General features: G+C 33.3%; 1 protein-coding gene across 4 annotated transcripts in view; it reads right to left on the reverse strand.

Annotated features, from left to right (window-relative positions):
* Nucleotides 1-20,727, reverse strand: part of SWT1 (SWT1 RNA endoribonuclease homolog) — a 94,713-nt gene that overhangs the window by 68,011 nt on the left and 5,975 nt on the right. For all 4 annotated transcript variants that reach the window (XR_013827231.1, XM_079914133.1, XM_079914132.1 and 1 more), the window contains 7 exons: nucleotides 20,349-20,407; nucleotides 14,693-15,431; nucleotides 10,816-10,875; nucleotides 9,119-9,248; nucleotides 8,061-8,162; nucleotides 7,472-7,660; nucleotides 1,275-1,368 (listed from right to left, as the gene is read on the reverse strand). Coding sequence is in view for 3 of the 4 variants with exons in the window: in XM_079914133.1 (XP_079770259.1) it covers nucleotides 1,275-1,368; nucleotides 7,472-7,660; nucleotides 8,061-8,162; nucleotides 9,119-9,248; nucleotides 10,816-10,875; nucleotides 14,693-15,431; nucleotides 20,349-20,407 (1,373 nt within the window). In the remaining variant the exon portion in view is untranslated. The remainder of the gene's footprint in view (nucleotides 1-1,274; nucleotides 1,369-7,471; nucleotides 7,661-8,060; nucleotides 8,163-9,118; nucleotides 9,249-10,815; nucleotides 10,876-14,692; nucleotides 15,432-20,348; nucleotides 20,408-20,727) is intronic.

Genomic DNA, 20,727 nt, shown 5'->3' on the forward strand with positions numbered 1-20,727 from the left:
ACACTTTATAGGAAAAAATAAAAAACAGGCTTGCCTGATGATGTCAGTTAAAAGTAAAGTCTGACTACAAATTTTCATTTCACTAAAAACTGTTACATCTGTTAATTCCAAAACAGTGACTGCAGAAATAATGGAGGACTGACAAAATCTCACCAATTTAATTTTCATTCTAAGTTGAACTAAAAAAATAACAAATATATAAAAATTATCTCTCAATTTTAGTTTATCACAAATTCAAAATGATTAACATATTACTAATTCTATTTCAGCCTTCAACAAACTCCAACATGATATATTATGTCCTAGATTAAAAAATAATTTGAAACTAGAGATAGAAATCTGTAATATTTCCTTTAATATAAAAAAATAACATTATCTTTGAACACAGCTAAAATGATAATTGACCAAGCCCCCTTACAAGAAAAATCTTATGGCTATTCATTTCTATAATCACTCCATTTCAGAGAACTTAGGCATGATCATGAAACTGTAAAAAGCCCATTTTTCAGTGAATACAATTCAGACTAAAACTGCAAATTAAAATTGCTCTTATCAGTTCCTTTAAAGCCTTTTCTCATACATGATGAATACAATTTTGCTTAACATTATGATACTTTTACCTTAGAACTAAGTTATGAATACATTAGTTGGGAATGGAGGAATGGAATCAGGAAGGGAGGAGGAGGAAAAAACTCTTGAGATAATTTTATGTGCTAGGCACTCTTCTAAGTCATATATATATTTTTTCGGACTAAATACTCACAATAACCTTATAAAGGCAGGTATTATTATCCTCCCTATATTTTACACATGAGGAAACATTAAGCAACTTTCCAAGGACACAAAGCTGATTAAGTGGTAGATCCAAAATTCCAACTCTAACTCTATCACAGGCATCAAGGATATAACTGCAACAAACTTAGCCCTTCTCCACAAATTAATTAATTAGTTAATTAACTCTCCTGCCTCATGACCAAAAATGTCAGATTTTTATTTCTATTTTTTGGGGATGTTAAACTGACTTTCCCTGCTTTTTCAAAAGTTTTCTAAATATCAAATAACTTAAGTTGAAATGAAACCATGAGATTCAAATCTCATTCTTCTATAGCTTGCACATTATAAGAATGTGAGATATAACTGAATATACTTACTGGCAGATTTAGAAAAGTATGTATGTTTTTCATCTTGGTATGGGGGACACAGTATGATTTTTAAAAATTCTTTAATATAAGTCACTATTTTTAAAAAAAGAGTAAAATGATAATGAAACTCACGTGCACAAAATAACAAGAGAACAAGGGAATAATTCTTGGTACTGAAGACAGCATTTTAATACACGGTCATCATTGTTCTCATCGCTCAATCCATCTGCAAATTTAGTAAAAGCAACAATCAATAAGCACACTAAAAATCTGGGAACTGTATGAATAATCTAGGCCATATATACAAATCAAATCATCTAAAAGAAAGAAAACTTTTTAAATAAGAAGAGGAAGATAAGACACAACAAAAACAATGTCTTGAAAATTCTGGATCTAGAATTCAGGTAGCATATAGTTGTGGGTTTAATAAACTGATTAGTTTGCTACTATCAGTAAAATGGAATAGGATATGCCTATTAATAAACCCAACGGAAAAAATCTGATCAGTAGGTTAAATGCCATATTAGAAACCAAAAGCTACGAATCTAGTCTCAGTTCAGTCACTTAGTGACTTAACATAAGTAAATTATATGATTACATCATGCTTAAAATTAACAACTTAAAAGAGGTCTGTAAAATTATAAGCAACTGTTCTGCCAACAACAGAACCACTTTCATGTGTCTGCTTTTTCTTAAACTCTAAGCAATAACATTTAGAGAGAGATGTACAGAAGAAGGCAACACAGGCGCTAGGCAGAGAATACAAAAAGTAATTTCTAACAAATGCTAATATGTGGCTGACAGAGTGTCCTCTAGCATTCTCCAAGCCTTAAAGCATGTAGTAAGCTTGTTTTTTTGTGAAAATAATGTAATGTGTAGGAATAGGACCAAAGACAGCATTTCTTATAAGTCCTTACACTACTTGCCTCAGAACTCCCTGGGGTACTTACCCAGACCCATTTCTGGAAAAGAATCTTTGGAGCCTGAACCCAAAAATTGATTTAAGCCTTTGGCAACTCTCTTACACACTGAAATTCAAGATGTACTGGACAGTGAGACTCAACTTTGTTCCCAGATTATAACCTTTTTTCCCCTCAACTTTTAGCCTACAGTCACTTAGTCCTCTAAACTATCAAATTAGAAAATTCATTCATGCATTCAATAAATATTTATATAGGGTCTAATTTGCACCAGGTGCCTATGCTAGGTAACTGGACATTCAAAAGACAAGCTCTTTGGGATCTCACAATCTCGTGGTGAAAGCTAGACAGAACTCAACTGATCTCACAGCATGAGCCTCAGGGAGACGTGATTCAGTTCTTTAATCAGACAACCAGCCAGCCAGCCAGACATGTATTATAGCAGTCAATTTTCCTTCTTTTAGCTCACAGAGTAAATACCACAATAATGCAAAATGGGCAGCTCAAAATCACTGGTTAACTTTAGTAACTCAATTTGACCAAAAGAAGGATGTTTAAAGGCTACAGTACATGCCCTAAAGGTATCAAAGTTCAAGATTACCTGTTCTGTCATTTTTTCTAGGACACATGGGCCTGGAAGATATACCTAAAACTACAAGAATATTCATGAAATATTTTATCAACAAATATTTTTGAGCACCTGCTCAGGTACTATTCAAAAGTGAACAAAACAGACTCTGAAAACAGACTGATCTGGGTTTGAATCCCTGCTTTCCCACATACTGGACATGTAATAATGGACAAACTGCTTAACAGGATGATTAAATGAGAAAATTTATGAAACACTTGGCCCAATATATGCTTATATCATGTGTTCCTTAAGTAGCATATATTTATTACTTAAGACTCAGCTTAAATGGCACTTCAACAGCAACAACCTCTACTCACATTCAACACCAAAATAAATTCTGTATAAATTATAGTTAATATGATTTTTAACATTTAATAGAATTAAAGCTTCTCAACAGCAGGCCTCGTATGTCTCATTCACTGCTGCAGCCTCAACACTTAGAAGTGTCTGGTACAAATATTTGGCAGATAAATGATTCAACAAAAATATAATAAAAGAAAATATAAAAATGATGGAATAAATGTCTCATGTGGGAGGTGTCAGATAACTTTATTTTTGCTTTTAATTATTTTTACCTAATTATAAAAATAAAATAATTATAGAAAATCTGGAAAATTCAGCAAATATTAAGAAAATTAAAATAACTCATAATTCCATCAGCTCAATATTACCAATATCCACCATCTATAAGTATACATGCATAATCTGAGAAATTTGGGATTGTACTTCATATTCTTTTAAATCTTATTTTTGTTTTTTATTCTTTTTGCAAGTTAAAGTGAGTCTATTAGTGTCAGCCCTAATCCAATAGGACTTAGTATTCTTATTAAAAAGGGGAAAATTGGAGACAGACGTGCACAGAGAGAAGACGATGTGAATAGACATAGGGAGAAGATGGCCATCTATAAGACAAGAAGAGCAGTTTGGAACAGATCTTTCTCTCAAAGCCCTCAGAAGGAAACAACCCTGCTGACACACTGATTTTAGACTCCTAGCCTTCAGAACTGAGACAAATTTCTAAGTGTTTTTTTGTATTAATTTTTTATAGATTCCATATATAAGTGATGTCATATGATATTTGTTTTTCTCTAACTTAATCTAAGAAATTTGGGATTGCACTTTATATTCTTTTAAATCTTATTTTAATATCACACATCATTAACGTTTTTCAAAATACAATATTCTCTCATATGACTACATCATTATACGTAACTTCTACAACTGTTAGACAGATGGTTTCCAATTTTTTTGCTGCATAAATCATGCTGTGATGAACATTATTTATATAAACCACTGTGAGCATCTCTGATTATTTCTTTAAAATAATTTCTAGAAAGAGAACCATCTCTTTTGGCTTCTTAATACACACTAATAAATTGCTCTCCTGAAAAGTTACTAATTTATATTCCCAATGCACTGAGCACTGTGTTCCTATCAAGTGCTGGGAAGGAGCAGCTTTCTAAACATAGAAGCAATAAAAAAACAAAGGAAAAAGTGAAAGATATAAACTAAAACTTTATACATAAGAAATTAACAATATTAAAAATAGCAAACAGGAAAATATTTGCCTTGAACAAAGGACTGACTAGTTGTACTTCTTTTGTGAATTACCTATTAATAATCTATGTCCATTTAGGGGAAAGGGATTTTTAGTTTTTCTAATCAATCTGTATAACCTTCTCATGTAAAAGGACACAAAAGAATTATCGCCTATTCCAAACCATAAATCATTAAGTAATATATTAGCTCAACCAATCTTCACAACCATTTTTTTCAGGGGGAGGTCATTTCCCCCCATTTCATTTACTCAGTTTCCTCACCTTCAACTTTCCCTAGGTCAGCTTATAAACCCAGGTCAATCACATTTCAAATCCTATTCTCTTCTCACCATAATGCATACTACATCAAATAAACACAATTTTGAAAAGAGTAAGGACAACACTAAAATTATGGTCAACTAAGGCTATTTTAACATGGACTATCTGCATTCAATTTGTGGCATTTTTCTTTTTTTTAATGGAAAATGCTTGTCTAAAAAAAAACATTGTTATAATACTGTGATTACATAAAAGATAATAATACAGCAAGATAAGCAATTATTAGAGTTAGTGGCAAATGTGCTCGACAGATGTAAAGTGTAAAGACTGTTTTGTTCTTGCTTTTCTCCAAGCAAGTACTTTAATTTCACTCAATAATCCTGAATTAAGTTTTTACATAAGAATTTCAATTTACCATTAGAATATAAAATATAATTTTATTATGATAAAAGTGACTAAGGATATTTCTAAAGGATATCATAGAATCACTATCAACAGAATAAATGTTACATTAGATTTTATATAAAGAATGTTTTAAATAATCAGTTTGACAGATAACAATGATACAGTGAAACACATAAAGGATTTATCTGACACAGACAATTACACAAATAATCTATCTACAACCTTACAACTAAAAGTGCAATTTAACAAAACAAAGATCAAATAATATCAATTTAAGCTTTAAAGTGAAATATGGATATCAAGGAAGACCCAGAAATCGAAGCAGCACAGAAGTTTGAGACCACTACTATGATTTATCCTCCTTAATAACCCAAAAAGCATAGACTGAAGAAGTCAAAGTATCAAAAAAGCACATAAAAATGGAAAAATCAAAAGAAACATAACAAGCATCGATAAATAATAAATGTGGCCAAAATATCTATTCTAAAATTAGCTCTTCTAAAATAAGTCTCAAAGTCAATCTACTGAAGGGACAGATATTCCATTTAGGACAAGTTCTTAACATCTCTATGTCTCAATTTCCTCATCAATAAAATGGATCTAATAAGAATTTATCTTCCACAAATACTATAAGGTTTGAATGAGATATTAGCTGTAAAGCACTTAGAAAAAGGTCTGGAGAGTAATGGCCATGTTGTCTATTATTATCATCATCTATATAATTATATAATAAAACACAATTTGTATCAACTAACAAAGAAAAACAATAAAAGGTTAAGAGTAAAAAAAAATTCCCACCTCTTCTTAAGGATCGGGGTTTTACTGAAATGATGGTTTAGATCAGAGGTTTTGTTAACTGCATGGCTGTTTTTTAAAAAAGTCCTATCTGTTAGCAATACATACCAAAGTACTACAGGCGTTCCAGGAGTTGGGGGAGAAGGGGAAAAGGAAATGAGAGAATAAACAAGAATGACAAAATGTTGAGAATCACTGAAAATGAGTGAGAGGTACATAGGGATTCATTATTATATTATATTATATTACACTGCATTTGAAAGTTTTCATAACGGAAAGTAAAAACAAAAAAAGACCATCTAAGGTGTTCAATTTAATATGTTTTTAATTTTAATATTTTTAATATTTTCTTAACTCTAATACGTGATTTTTTTTAGTGGTTTCCTTTAAAAGCTCTTAAACAGCACATGATGTTCCTACTCAAAATGCATAAGCATTGTATTTGGAATATACTAACAGCTAATAAATATTTGTAAAGAGAATAAATAAAGAAATTAATGGGAGAGGCCCTTTTTCTTCAAAGATTTAAGACTAAACAGCTGTGCCAAAAGTCTTCTCAGGGTTAATTTCGTGATTAGATTCATCTAAAGATGAATTATTTCATATCCTATAGTAAATATGGATACAGTAGACAACATAAATCCATATTTAAAATAAGATAAATCTACATATACAAATATTTCTGAGTTGGAAAGAAACCAATTTTTAAAGAATGAAATATATCCTCTAAATGTATGTATAAACTCTGCAGAGGCAACAGTGTTGCTTTACACACAGATCTTTTTCCAAATAGTTATATAAAACATGAAGAACAAGGGGTGGGATAGGGAGAGTGGGAGGGAGACACAAGTGGGAGGAGGTATGGGGATATATGTATATGTATAGCTGACTCACTTTGTTAGAAAGCAGAAACTAGCACACCGTTGTAAAGCAATTATACTCCAATAAAGATGTTAAAAAAAAATTAAAAAGTAAAATAAAAACATGGGGGCTTCCCTGGTGGCGCAGTGGTTGAGAGTCCGCCTGACGATGCAGGGGACGCGGGTTTGGGCCCTGGTCTGGGAGGATCCCACATGCTGCAGAGCAACTGGGCCTGTGAGCCAGAATTACTGAGCCTGCGTGTGTGATGAAGAGTGACCCCCGCTTGCCACAACTAGAGAAAGCCCTTGCACAGAAACGAAGACCCAGCACAGCTATAAATTAATTAATTAATTTAAAAAAATTGTATAAAAAATCTAAAAACATGAAGAACATACTTAGGTTCTAAGATTTTTAAATGACTAAAAAAAAAAACTAATATGGAAAAAAATCAGGAGAAAATCTATAGACCTCTATAATAAAAATACCTCCTTATTACAGGTTGTGACAAATGAGAGGAAAACAATGCCTGCCTCTGCATTATATTAACTGCATGCAGTGATGATTAGAAACATAGATCACTTAGTGGCCTCATCACTCAACATGGTATTTTAAAAAAAGAATCCAAAGTACTGTAATATAGACAACTATGCATACAGAACTATACAGTCAGTCTCTGTGAAATATGGACATAACCTAAGAAGGTCTAGGAGAAGCAGAAAAATAAAAATCAAAGGCCTCCAAACCAAGCCTAACAGAATATGCCAAAGCATCACTATGCCCTGCCATTTCACACTGTAATACTGTTAATTTTTTTTAAAGTTCTGCACCATTTCCCTTCATTAATGAGTCAGCGTCCAAACAAATCTTAATCAAGAAGCACCCTGAGAGAACAATACTTACAAAGTTTTTGAGATGCAAGTTGTATTGACTGACCCCATAGCTTTCTATCTTGATTTTTGAGACCGTCATTGATGAAATGAACGGCAGGTATAGCTTTGTGCTGGGCACGTTTCAGTAATTTTCCTGCCTTCATACGATCCAGCTCTTGCACAACAACCCAGGGAATTATTAACACAAGCCTGTCAAAGCCTAAAAAATAAAAAGATTTCTTAGATGTCAACAAATATGTATTGAGCTACTAAATCAAACTGCTATAGGAAAATTAAAAGTTTTAAAGAAATTCACAATCTGAATGAAGAGATAATAGATAAAAATAGGAACTAAAACCAGATATAAGTGTCAAGAGAATGTTACAAAAATAAATACTACTGGAAATCACAAAAGAGTAAGTTTAGAAGCTAGGTTAACGTGTAAAGGCTTTTTTGTTTTTAACTTAAGTTGATTATGCTTCATGTATATATACACACACATACTTAATAACATATCCAAATGGAAATAAGTTTGTGGGGGGGGGAACCCACATCACTGTTCATATAAAGTACCAACTCAAATAAGAAAATCAGAATCGGTAAATATGTTCTATAAATACCTGAGATTTCTGTTGTCTTCAAAATTCTAACAAATTTGAGATGATTCATCAGTATATTTGTGTCAACAACAATTAAAAGCTTTTTGTCTGAAGCAGTATTTGCTAAAGAAAAAGAGCAAAGTGAGGATTTCATGACATTTGATAACAGACTTGTATAATAACTACAATTTTGATATCACAGAACTTTGATAGCATTCTTAAGGCAGTACTTTAGACAATAAAAACAAAAATGCATTTACTCCAATTCTTAAGAGAAAGAACAGTAATCAGTGTTTAATTATCCACCAATAGAATATTGTATATTGCTTACGGGTGGATTTTAAATCATAAATTAACTTGCACCAGCAGTAACTATGTTGCCAAACCCTGTACTCGATCACTGGTAGTTACGTACTTAGGAATCATAAGCTAATTTTAATGTACTCTGAAATATAACTGAAAAAACAAATATATGTAAATGAAAGAAAAAAGATAATACTAGCACTGTTATTTCATAGGGTCATGTGAGGAACAGATAAGTTGATGCATAGGAAAACACTTAATAAATTGAAAAATGCAATGTGAATGTAACATAGCATTACTATTTTTACAAATACAATTCAAAACAGTATACTAACATATTTTGGGTAATATCTATCATTATCTTCTCCAAGGAGTGAGAATAATCACAATTTTACTATATAAATAAGAAATCCATGAATATAATACCTTTGAGCAATTTGCATTATTTCTGATCAGTGCTTTACAAAGCTGAAATTGTTAAAAGTTATGATTAAGAGCAAAAATAAAAGACAGCTCATAACTCTGATTACTGCCCCTTGGCAAAAGGTGAAAGAGAAAATATGTCTAACTGCCTAATAATGTGAGATATATAAAGCAAATGATGGTAAGACAAACCTTAGACCTGATTCCTGTAGCTAAAAGAAATATACTTTATTATTTCAAATAAGCAAATTTTAACATTTTTCCTCTAAATATTATAAAAATTGAATGTCGGCACATTAATTCTTAAGAAAATATAGGAGATCATAAAACTGTCATATGCATATAGGATATACCAGAAGAGGAATGTACATCATCTTCCACCAAGTCAATCTCCATACTTGTTAACTCTCCAGAAGGTGGAACCACAGTTAAATCCACACTTTTTCCCACACGTGCAGCGTGAAGCTCTTCTACAATCTGCATCTAAATTGCAAAAGACCCGCAGCAAAATATTTTGAATTAGTTTCTCTGCAGATTAGTAAGAGAAAAAAGCAATTAATTCTTAATTCACTTAATATGAGATAGTTTGTGGAAAGAAAAATATTTACAAAAATATGAAAGCCACATGATAAAAGAATACAGATTTATAAACATACACAAGGTTTCTAATATAGCTCTTCTCTTCTTACTTTATTATTTCTACAACCTTAGGCAAGCATATTATTTAACAACCATGGGTCTCAGTTTATCTACACAATAGGAATATTAAATATCTGTATCCTTTTAGTATTTTTCGTAAGGATTAAATGAAATAATGTGAAGAACCTCACACAGAGCCTAGTACAAAACAGACTTCCAAAACAAGTTAATTCTCATTCCCATTCTCACTTCAAAGTATTTTAGGAGCCAAATATGTTTTTATCTGGATGATGAGCACTTTTCCTAAGATTTCTAAGATTGTTTATGAACCATCAAAAACTGAAATCCATATCTTAATACCCTTCTCACTTCAGGGAAGTAGTTCCCTGATGTATTCTGATGCAAAGAAATTAAAGTATAATCTAACTTTAGAGCAGAGGTGAGAAATCTTTCTTCTCTCAAGGAGCATTGACCCAAAAGACATAAAAGTATAACTGACTGTCACAAATAAAAAGCAATCAGTATGGTTTTAAAGTCTCCTTTAAATAGAAAAACACAAAGTGTTCTATGAATCTAATTTTAATTTAGAAGCAGGGAAGATAAAATTGTATGCAATAATTCTACGAGGTTCAACCAGGAGATTCTAGCTGAGAAATGAAGCAACAGGTAAAAAATAAATGTATGTGCCCTCATTTTCTTTGAAGAAATGTCCATCTTGTTGCTAATTAGAAAAATGAGGCAAAACATGCTAATATCATACTGCATTTTGGCAAGCCAAGGCATAAGCATGCAAAAACATAACATTAATTTAAAATTCATGTAACTTGTGGGCCACAGGCTCCATGCTCTTTATTCAAAACAGATTAGAGGGGCTTCCCTGGTGGCGCAGTGGTTGAGAATCTGCCTGCCAATGCAGGGGACACGGGTTCAAGCCCTAGTCTGGGAAGATCCCACATGCCGTGGAGCAAGTGGGCCCATGAGCCACAACTACTGAGCCCGCGCATCTGGAGCCTGTGCTCCGCAACAAGAGAGGCCACGACAGCAAGAGACCCGCGCACCGCAATGAAGAGTGGCCCCCGCTCGCTGCACCTAGAGAAAGCCCTCGCACAGAAACAAAGACCCAACACAGCCAAAAATAAATAAATTAATTAATTAATTAAAAAAAAAAGATACTCTGTCAAAACAGATTAGAGGTTATTAGAAAAAAAGCCCAAAAGGTGATAAAGTAAATGTAAATACTTCTCCAAACAGTTTTTCATGGCTTCATAAAAACTTACGTATTGAATTAGGCAGTGACATCACTGTTATTTTCATACTATCAAGGTTTTTATACTCATTATATTTTATTGAAATAGGAACCTTTGACTTAATTTCATTAAAAATATTCAGAGTAAATAAATATATCAGTAACCTCTTGATCTGTATCTTGAATACTTTCAAGTGACACTGAAGAACACGGTGCTTCAAAACTCTGAAATGAAAAGTAATTTTATTAGTTACGAAGCATATACCTAGAGTAAGGTTTTTCAACCTTAGCACTACTGACATTTGGGATCAGGTAATTCTTTGTTTTGGGGGCTATCCTATGCGTTGTAGGATGTTTAGAAGTATCTCTTCCCTCTACCCACTAGATATCTACCCACTCCCAACCTTGACAATCAAAAATGTCTCCATTCCTTTGCCCAAGCAATTTCAGTGGAGTAATAGAGATAAAATCTGATTGTAAATAGAGTTGAAGAGAAAAGGATTTATACTTCAGTTTAAAGACAAGTAAACTATGTTGTTTGGGGGTACATACTTATACAGTCACAATAAAAAGAAAAACAATGAACTGAAAAAAAAAAAAAAATGTCTCCATCAAGTCAGTTGCCAAATGCCCTCCTAAGAGGCAAAACTGCCCCCAGATGAAAAATTGCCCCTAGAATAGAAAAGCCTCATTCTATTAAGTTATGAAACATAGTAGAAATTCTTTAGGGTTTACTCATCTATATATATACATTCCTAAAAATACTCGTATTCTAGGATAAAACATGTCACCCTAAGAAACACAACAACCATGGCAAAGGTAAAAAGAGCTGGCCTTCGGTGGTGGGAAATTTTTATCCAGGAGTAAGTAAGCCATTTATAAAAGTGACATGACAAAACAAAGGGAACTTGAAGATTATTATATGGCTGAGGGAGGAAAAGCTGAAAAATGTTATCATTTATGGGTGTTTTATTTTTTGTCTCCTAGCAAAGATTGAAAATCTCAATTTTTCACTGGCATTTTTGGTGAGTGGATGAGACTTACTCAACCCTACAAACAGGTGACAAGGAACTCAGCAAAAGCCACTACTAAACGAAATCATCTTCTAAGAATTCTCCAAGCACCAAACTCACAGGTATTTTACAAGACACTGTATAAAAATTACAGACCCTCTTTAAACAAGTGTATCATACGTTGCTTTATTAGGAATTCAGCTTCTACCCAAACTACCTAACATCAATCTTCACCGGATACAACAACACCACATACATCACACACGTAGGCCCATTATAGCTTTACTATTCCATGACCCTGGGTTTTATAATGCCTTTTCTACCTGACTTTAAATCTCACTAGAGTTTTAGGTTCTTTTCAGCTAAGGAGTGCCAACCAAGCTAGAGGTTATTATAGAACTTCCTGAAACTCGTGACATTTGAACTCTTTTCATTCTTTTACTATTACCCTTCACTCTCGTTGATCACAGGTCACTTTCAGTGATTTCAATAAATTTTCTGTTACCTCCAAATCCAGAAAAGTTCGTGTCAGTTGTCCTGGAAAACCTCCTCCTTATTATAAAAGAAAGTCTTAGTGGGTGTTAAATGTTTGCCTTCCCCTACCATGCTTTATTAAATACTTGGACCTGGATAAAGCCTTCCCTAGAGATGACAAAAGGGAATAACAATAATGATGGTATAAATGGTTTTATCTGCTAGAGTGATTCCAAACTAAAAACCTGATTATACTGCTTCCCTGACTACATTTCAATGGCTCTGTACTATCTACAAGATAAAAAACCACCTTTCCCATGAGAGATAAAGAAATCCATTTTCTGGACCCTCGCTTCCTCCCCAACTTCCTCTTCTATAGACTCTCTACACAACTCAAGTCAAAATGAACAACTTAAGTGCCCACGTAGGCTCTTGCCATGCAATTTCGTAACTCTGGGCCATTACACAACTGGCCCTCTCCCCTGACAGGACAACACTTCTATTCTTTGCTCTACACATTTTTCAATACCAAGCTTAAGAACCTCCACCTTAATAAGCCCTTCCTTAACTCACTCCCAAATTTATACTAATACCAGCCAAATTCCTAGGGCTCTAATATTTACTTCACTGTATTTGCAATTGTATTTGTTTACTAATCTACCTCCCTGGGAACTTCTTGAGGGTAAAAAGCATCTTATTCATCTCTAAATGCCTAGAACCTAACACATAATAGGTATCTTTAATTAATGTTTGATAAACTGATGAATCTCTACCCCACAGACTCATAAGAATTAAGTGGGATACCACTTATAAAAGTGGCCTATAAACCACAAATCTCTAGAACATTAGTTAGCAATGGTGAGGGGATGGTGCAAACTGAGAAGGGTCTGTATCAAAGGACGATAAAACCTAAGAAACAAAATAAGTCACTTTCTCCTAGGAAAGCATAACAGGATTACTAAATCCAGAAAATACAGTTATTTCTTTGTAAAGTACACTCATTATTTTAGGAAGATAATTATCTACTGAGGAATTCATGAGGAAAACAAAACAACAAATATAATATTAAGATGATTAGCTACTGTCAATAATATGCTAAAGATAATATATTCAAGATAAGAACAATATTTACTTGCTGCTCCTGTGTCTACATGACTTTGAGTCAGATAAGACTGCTATCAAGGGAATATAAAGAGTTTTAATTCCAATAACTGAAAAGTAATCATTCAAAAATTGCTTCCCCTACAACTTAATATTCATGCTATGTACCTCTTTTGGTTTGTGTAGCAATTCTACACAGAGAGCAAAAAAACCTGTAAGATGCAGTGCAGGGATTTCTCATACTGTTCCTCAGATGTACAGCACGAGGGGAACACCAAACAATGATACAAAGATGTTGTACTGGAAATTTCAGATTCAGATGTTGATACTGGAAAATTCAGATTCGTTGCTTGCATGCTACTCTACAGAACTGGTTACAGAGCACAAGAAGAAAACTCTAGCTGTCCTTTAAGAAAGCAATAAAAAGAACAAACTCAATTCTTTCCTTCTTTGGACTCCTTCAAGTTCAGTGAACAAAGAGTACTCTCTCTCAAGCTCTTCTGGCCTCCCTAGTTACAATTCCTACATTTTTCAAAGGAAGTTATCTTATACTACACTCTGTAGTCTTGATTCCTAAAAGTAGGTAGGCTCCACCACCACCTGTTTTTAAGCAGTCTCTAAATTTCAGAACTTCTGAAGTTCCAAAGTTCTAAAAGTTGTCTTAAAGGTATCAATAAATAATTTTATTTGCCATAGAAACAAGGCTGTAGCAATTAGGTTCTCAAATTAGTCCACAAATGCTGACTTATTACATAATTTAGAAGCAAAACAAGATATGCCAAGCTTTCTAGCCTGGATCTCTGTACACACAGTTCCCTTTGCCTGGAACATCCCTGCTTCTCCCATCTCACTCCATCTTGTCTGCACGTGAATAACTCCTATTCAATCCTCAGTTCTCAGTTTACTTGTTATCCCCTCCAGTAAACCTTCCTGAATTAATCCCTCCACGGTGCACCAAGGCCATGTTAATCCCTTGCTGTGTATTCCCACATTAGGTGATAAGTACTGATCAGACCTGAGGTGGCTGTTTCTGTGTCTCCTCATATTAAGTAAGTCTCTGAAAAGAAAGACAGTGATTGTGGTGCCTGGCATATAGGGCATTCAAAAAAAAATTTGTTAAACGAATAGCTATTTGGAATAATAAGCCCTGGATGTTCTATAGTTCCTGGAGTTAGAGAAGAGCCTAAGACTGTCACAGTGCTTTTCTGATAGAACGATCTATAATGGCTTCTTTCTATATTTTTACACATTCCCTCTTATTTTGGATCCTTGATACTTGCCAGGATAGCCTCCTAAGGAAGTTGGAATTATCGTGGTAAAATAAAAGAATCAACATTATCTTCCTGACTAAATACAATCAGCTCTCTATGATCATTATCTATAATAGAAACAACACAAACCTAAGTACATTAAAACTCTTTGCTAAAGCCTATATTCATTTTGCACTACCTTACCTTGGTTAGGTTTTCACTAGAACTTGAATCATTACTTCTTTGATGCTCATGATATTTTCCTTCCCACTCACAAACAGTCTGCTTATACGTGGAATCTGAAAATAAATGTTCACTTTTGTGCCTTGTCAAATTTAACGAAAACTGGGAGCCTTCCAGGCATTCTTTTTTCTCCTGCTTGGTCTTTAACGTGTTAGAATCTAAACTGAAGACATCTTCTTCTACAAGCTTCTGAAGGGTTTCACAGGATTCTCCTAGGATTTTGAAATTGATCATTCTTCTTCTAGATTCGAGGGGTTCCTTAATTATCTTGTTGGACTTATAATCCTGAGAAAATTGGATTCTCTTGCATTTCTCCAAAACATATTTTTCAGAACTGTCTCTAAATTTATTGTACCTTTCTTTCTTGAGTTCCTTCATCTTCTTCCTCTGAGCAAGTAGATGAGGCCATTTTTTTTCACTTGCCTGGCCTTCAGCTTTAGGTCTCACATCTTTGGCAATCTTAGGACTGCTAAAGTTTTTAATTCCATGGTCCAGCTCACTCTTAACATTTGTCAATTTAATATCTTTAACTTTAAAATCTACACATTTACTTATACCATTTTTAGTTCCATTTGAAGAAGGACTCTGAGAAGTAATTTGATTATCATTTGAGTATGATGTTTCTTGGAGTTTAACAAGTCCTTGGGATGAAGAACTAATTTTTGGTCTCTTTCTTGGAGTGTCAGTTTCTACATTCAGTCTGTAAAGTAGCACAGAAAACTAGGTTACATTACAATTGTACCTGATAATATGTAATATTGCACTGTATCATTTTAGTGAGGAAGTGAAAGAACTGGCCTGATAGGAACTTCATAAAAAGTAAGAAATGGCTACATTAAGAATGAAGTGGAAAGGATTACTCAACAAACGGTTATTGGAAGAACTGGTTTGCTATTTGGAAAAAACCCCACAAACGTACAGCTTTATATAATACCAGATGGTATAATTTCAAACAGATTAAACACTTAAGTGCAAAATAATTATTATTTCCATAACTGCTCTACTTCATATTAAATACTTAAAAACCACAGGGGAAAAAGGGAATATTTATCTGATTTCTTAATAGAGAACTTCCTAAACTTAATAGCAGTGGGAAAAATCACAAAGGAAAACAGTAAACATAAATGACTATTTACTTTAAAACTTTAGTATATTAAAAAATAATAAAATTAAAATAACTTGGAAATGGTATTTACTACATATGTGACAGCTTATTAGCCTTAGTAAATAAAAAGCTCATCAAAAAGTACTAAGGGCTTCCCTGGTGGCGCAGTGGTTGAGAGTCCGCCTGCCGATGCAGGGGACACGGGTTCGTGCCCCAGTCTGGGAAGATCCCACATGCTGCGGAGCAGCTAGGACCGTGAGCCATGGCCACTGAGCCTGTGCGTCCGGAACCTGTGCTCCGCAATGGGAGAGGCCACAACAGTGAGAGGCCCGTGTACCGCAAAAAAAAAAAAAAAAAGTACTAAGACTCTAAACAAACATATGGACACCAAGGGGGGAAAGTGGTGGGGCAGGGGTAGTGGTGGGATGAATTGGGAGATTGGGATTGACATATATACATTAGTATGTATAAAATGGATAACTAATAAGAACCTGCTGTATAAAAAAATAAAATAAAATTCAAAAAATAAAGTACTAAGACTCTAGAATAAGGCATAAACAGAAAATTAATGAAAGAGAAAAAGGGAATAGCTAATAAACACTTTGGGGAAAAAAGTCTGACTTCCCTAGAAGTCACAGACATGCTAATTACAACATACCATTTTCTTCTATCAAATTAGCAAAGATTTTTAAATAACATTAAACATCAGCAAGAAATTGTAAAATGGACCCTCTCATATGTTGCTAGTAGAAATGCAAAATGATTTAACAGTTACACAAAGGAATCTGACAATATAATTAAGAATTCTAAAAATGTTCTTATCCTTTGACTTCTTAGTAATTCGCACTTTAGAAATTCTATACAAAGGAGAAAAAAAAGCAGAAATGGACTAAAAAATAATAACAGCAAGATATTCAATTCAGGGCTATTTATAAGAGGAAAAAATCAGGTACGAGATAAATGCTAAAATTTTTGAAATGACTAAAAAACATGTCATTCTAGCGAATATGATAGTGTCACAGTCATTTCAAATGATGTTTATGAAAAGTTTTCAATGACATAACGAAACATATTGATATAATATTAAGCAGAGAACAAGTAGGGTACAAATCTCTATACATAATGTGGTCTCAACAGTTTTCTAGCATAGTAAAAAAGCTAGAAAGAAACGTGCTAAAAAGTTTTAGAAGCAGCAATAGCTAGAAGTGGTAACATTTTCCTGCTTAATAAAACTAGATACTACTTTGTAGTCAGAAAGAAAGGGGAAAAAAATTCGAGGAACCACAATCCGTTAATTTATATCAGTAAATCCTTAAGTGCCTTTTAAGTACCTGTCACTCTGCCGGGCACTGGGAGGCAGCGGAGGACATAACAAATACTGTCCGTACCCGCAATTAATTTACCGTCCAGCAGGGGAGAAAGAGATGGTAAATAAGTGACTTTTCAAATAATTAATTATGCAAGAGCAAACTATAAACATCTCAGAGTTTCTATAGGAGTTTCACCTGAGTCTTCATCTGGTTTTACATTCTTTACTATCTCTTTCTACAAAAAGACTGCCTAACATTATTTATCTGTTAATAAGTAGCAATAAAACAAAACTTTAATAGGACCCTAGCTTGACACTTAATAGTATATCATATAAGACATCAACTGCATTAAAGAAAAATCAGAAAAACAACAAACAAAAGAAAAATTTTAACAGGACCCTGTAGTTTTCTGAGCAGTTTAAAATTCCTATTTTATTTTTTTCTTCACAACGGCCCTGTACTGCATATATCACAGCAATCTATGCACCATGGTCCATATGGTCATAATTAATAAAAACTCAGCATTATAATACCTTTTAAAAGACCAACAAAATTAAATCTTAGAAGTTACCTCTTATCAACTAGTTTTGCAAAATGCTATATTGTGATAATGTAGTTGTATATTTGCAACCCAAAATACTAAAGTTCTGAGATCTTTTTAGACATGTTAGACATATAGCAAATACTTATTTTTTATGAATGACTTAAGCATAAACTCAGTATCAGCTGAAGCTAAATATCACCATCCTAGATTGAACTCTTGTGATACAAAAATAAATGTGAAATCTTGTCAAAAATTTAATTGTTATAATTAGATTATTTTAAAATTTAGTAAGCAAGGTTTTATTTTAATTTTTTTGGCCATGCCATGCAGCATGTGGGGTCTTAGTTCCCCGACCAGGGATCGAACCCATGTCCCCTGCAGTGGAAGCACGGAGTTTTAGCCACTGGACCACCAGGGAAGTCCCAAAATTTAGTAACCAATGTTTTAAAACATGATACACAGCAAGAAAAATAATTGCTCAACATTACCAGTGGCTAGATTACTCCATTAGCCATCATAATGCACATTTAGGATATTAAATCACATACTTACTTTCAACTTATGTCAAATGAAGAATAAAGTACTTTTTGGTTAATTCTGCCAATAATGGGTACTGCTGATGGCAATAGTACCATCTCTCTAATACTAACTGAGATAAAACTTATCTCCTTTTCAACTCCTAGACTTAAAGATTTGGCCAATGGTTATGATGCAATTTTTATTGAAGAAATCCCACAAACTGTGTGCAACCTGACGAAATGCTTTCTGAATATTTTCAAGAGACTGCTGCCTTTGCTTATATTTTTATTGCTAATAAATTCAACCAAGGATCTGGAATTGTGGTAACAATACAATGTAACTGGCTTTCAGCATGACAAAATTCTCTCTGATTTTCCACCTACATCTCAGCTTTCAATGTTTGCACATCAATTTCGGGACCTTTCCTGTAGTTGAATAGGGAGATCTTTTCGGAAGATGCCATGTATCATAAAGAAATATTTATAACCTTAAGGCAAATAAGTTTGTTTACTACTCCAGGAAGTAAACACAATCTCAAATGAATCATTTTCTCTGCAAGCAACCAATGGTCATGAGAAATCCCGCATTACTGATATTGATATCTACTAAGCACGGTATTACAGCTTTCTTTTGTCCAATCAACGTTTCAAATATATATCACATTGTTTAAATGCACGACAAGGTCATTCTGAAGTATATTGTATGCTGTATACTTGTCTTTGACAAAAGAAAATTTCACTACGAGTTACATCTAAACTACTCACCAACATCTGAAAGTAAATAATCAGAGATTAACAATAAATCTAGATGCTTTACACTGTTCATGTTACTGATATTGTTACCCTGATTAGATATGGTAATAACTCACACAATAGCATGGTCATTGATCACACTTGGGTTCAGAGATACAGAAATGTCACTGAATAAGACATTCAACTATTCAGTGATGCAAGGGCTGAAGCCAAGTAGCAGATTTTGAGTAAATACTGACGCCAAGTTGAACTTCATTGCATCCTTAGAATAATTTTGATCCTATTCTCAAAATAACTCAACATTATTTTTTCCTCTTCCCAGAGACTATATGAATAAGTCCAAGGGGGTTGAGTATATAGATCAGAACTCCATTTACACTCTTATACATGGATATAAAATCAAGGCTAGAAAATGTGTTCTTAAGCAAAAGGTAACTAGTGAAAAATCAGGCAGTGTTTTCAAACTTAAAATTTTTTTAAAAAACCAGATACTAGTACAAAGGCCTTAAAAATCTGAAAAATTTAGAAAGTGATAGTCAATATAACATGAAATTTGTGACAGAGTATACTTCAACAGATAATAATATAGAGACGAAGATTCACAAAAAAAAGAAGATGATTCAAAAGAAAAACTGAAAAAGAGTCAGAGGCAAGCTGGATTTTTTGATTTTAGCAAACATTAACTGAGCTTGTCAGGGAAGCAAAAGTTTTATTCATAGATTTAATGCCACTTTAATTGTTTTCCTGTAACTCCTTATTTTCAGAGAAACTTTGATCTTACCAACTTTTATCATGCATTATACTTTTTATACTTATTTACCCCCATTAGTGGCAAGAATTCCTTCACCACAAAATTCTCTGAATTTTTTATCCAAAGAACACAGAAAACTAAGGAGAAATAATCTCCATTATTTCTAACACTATTCCCCAAGTTCTCTAGTTGTAGCCATAACCTGTTTTTAATTAACGTGGTTTTAGACCCTTACCAATTCAATAAGTTACATATTCTCTTCGTGGGTAATATGCAAAGATAATTTATCCAAAATTATTAAATCAGCCTCATAACCCCTTCCATTACTATATATAATGAAGTTATATATCTTATAAGGGTGCATCAAAATCAAATTATTTGAGATAAAAATTTACATTTTATTTGAAAGTAGTATTTACATAGCATAGAATTCTGATAGACTTTTCATTTCACTCAACTTTTTCTTAAATTTATACAAATATTAAGAAAATTAACCATAATCTGTGATTTAGCTATAAATATTTGCATGCAAAACAGTACTAAACAAAATAAAGGATTTTGCGAATCTAAGTATTTAGTCTCACAATTCAAAGCTAAAAAAAAGTGAAAATATATCAAGAAAAAGAGAAAACTTACCTTTTCAGTTCTTGTCTTCTTTTTATATTACAGTACAGAATATCTGTATCATCTGATTTCTGAAAGAAAAAAGATATCATTTAGGAAATATAAATTGTGCACTGGGGAAGGAGATTGGGAGACGGTATTTTTTCCATACCTATGTGTTAGTGAATAGGTTGACACAATAATTTAATAAATCTTTCCAATAATCTTGTGAGACAGTTATTATTATCATCTCCATTTTACAGATAAAGTACCCAAGGCTCAAAGAGAGCAAAAATATCCTCAACATCACAGAGCAAGTTAGTAGCAGAGCCGTGATCTGAAACCAGATCTGTCTACCCTCTCTATTCTACCACCCTGTCTCTCTATGTATTCTGGGTACAAGAGCTAGGCA

Source organism: Stenella coeruleoalba, assembly GCF_951394435.1.
Source record: "Stenella coeruleoalba genome assembly, chromosome: 1".
NCBI classification, from domain to species: Eukaryota; Metazoa; Chordata; class Mammalia; order Artiodactyla; family Delphinidae; genus Stenella; species Stenella coeruleoalba.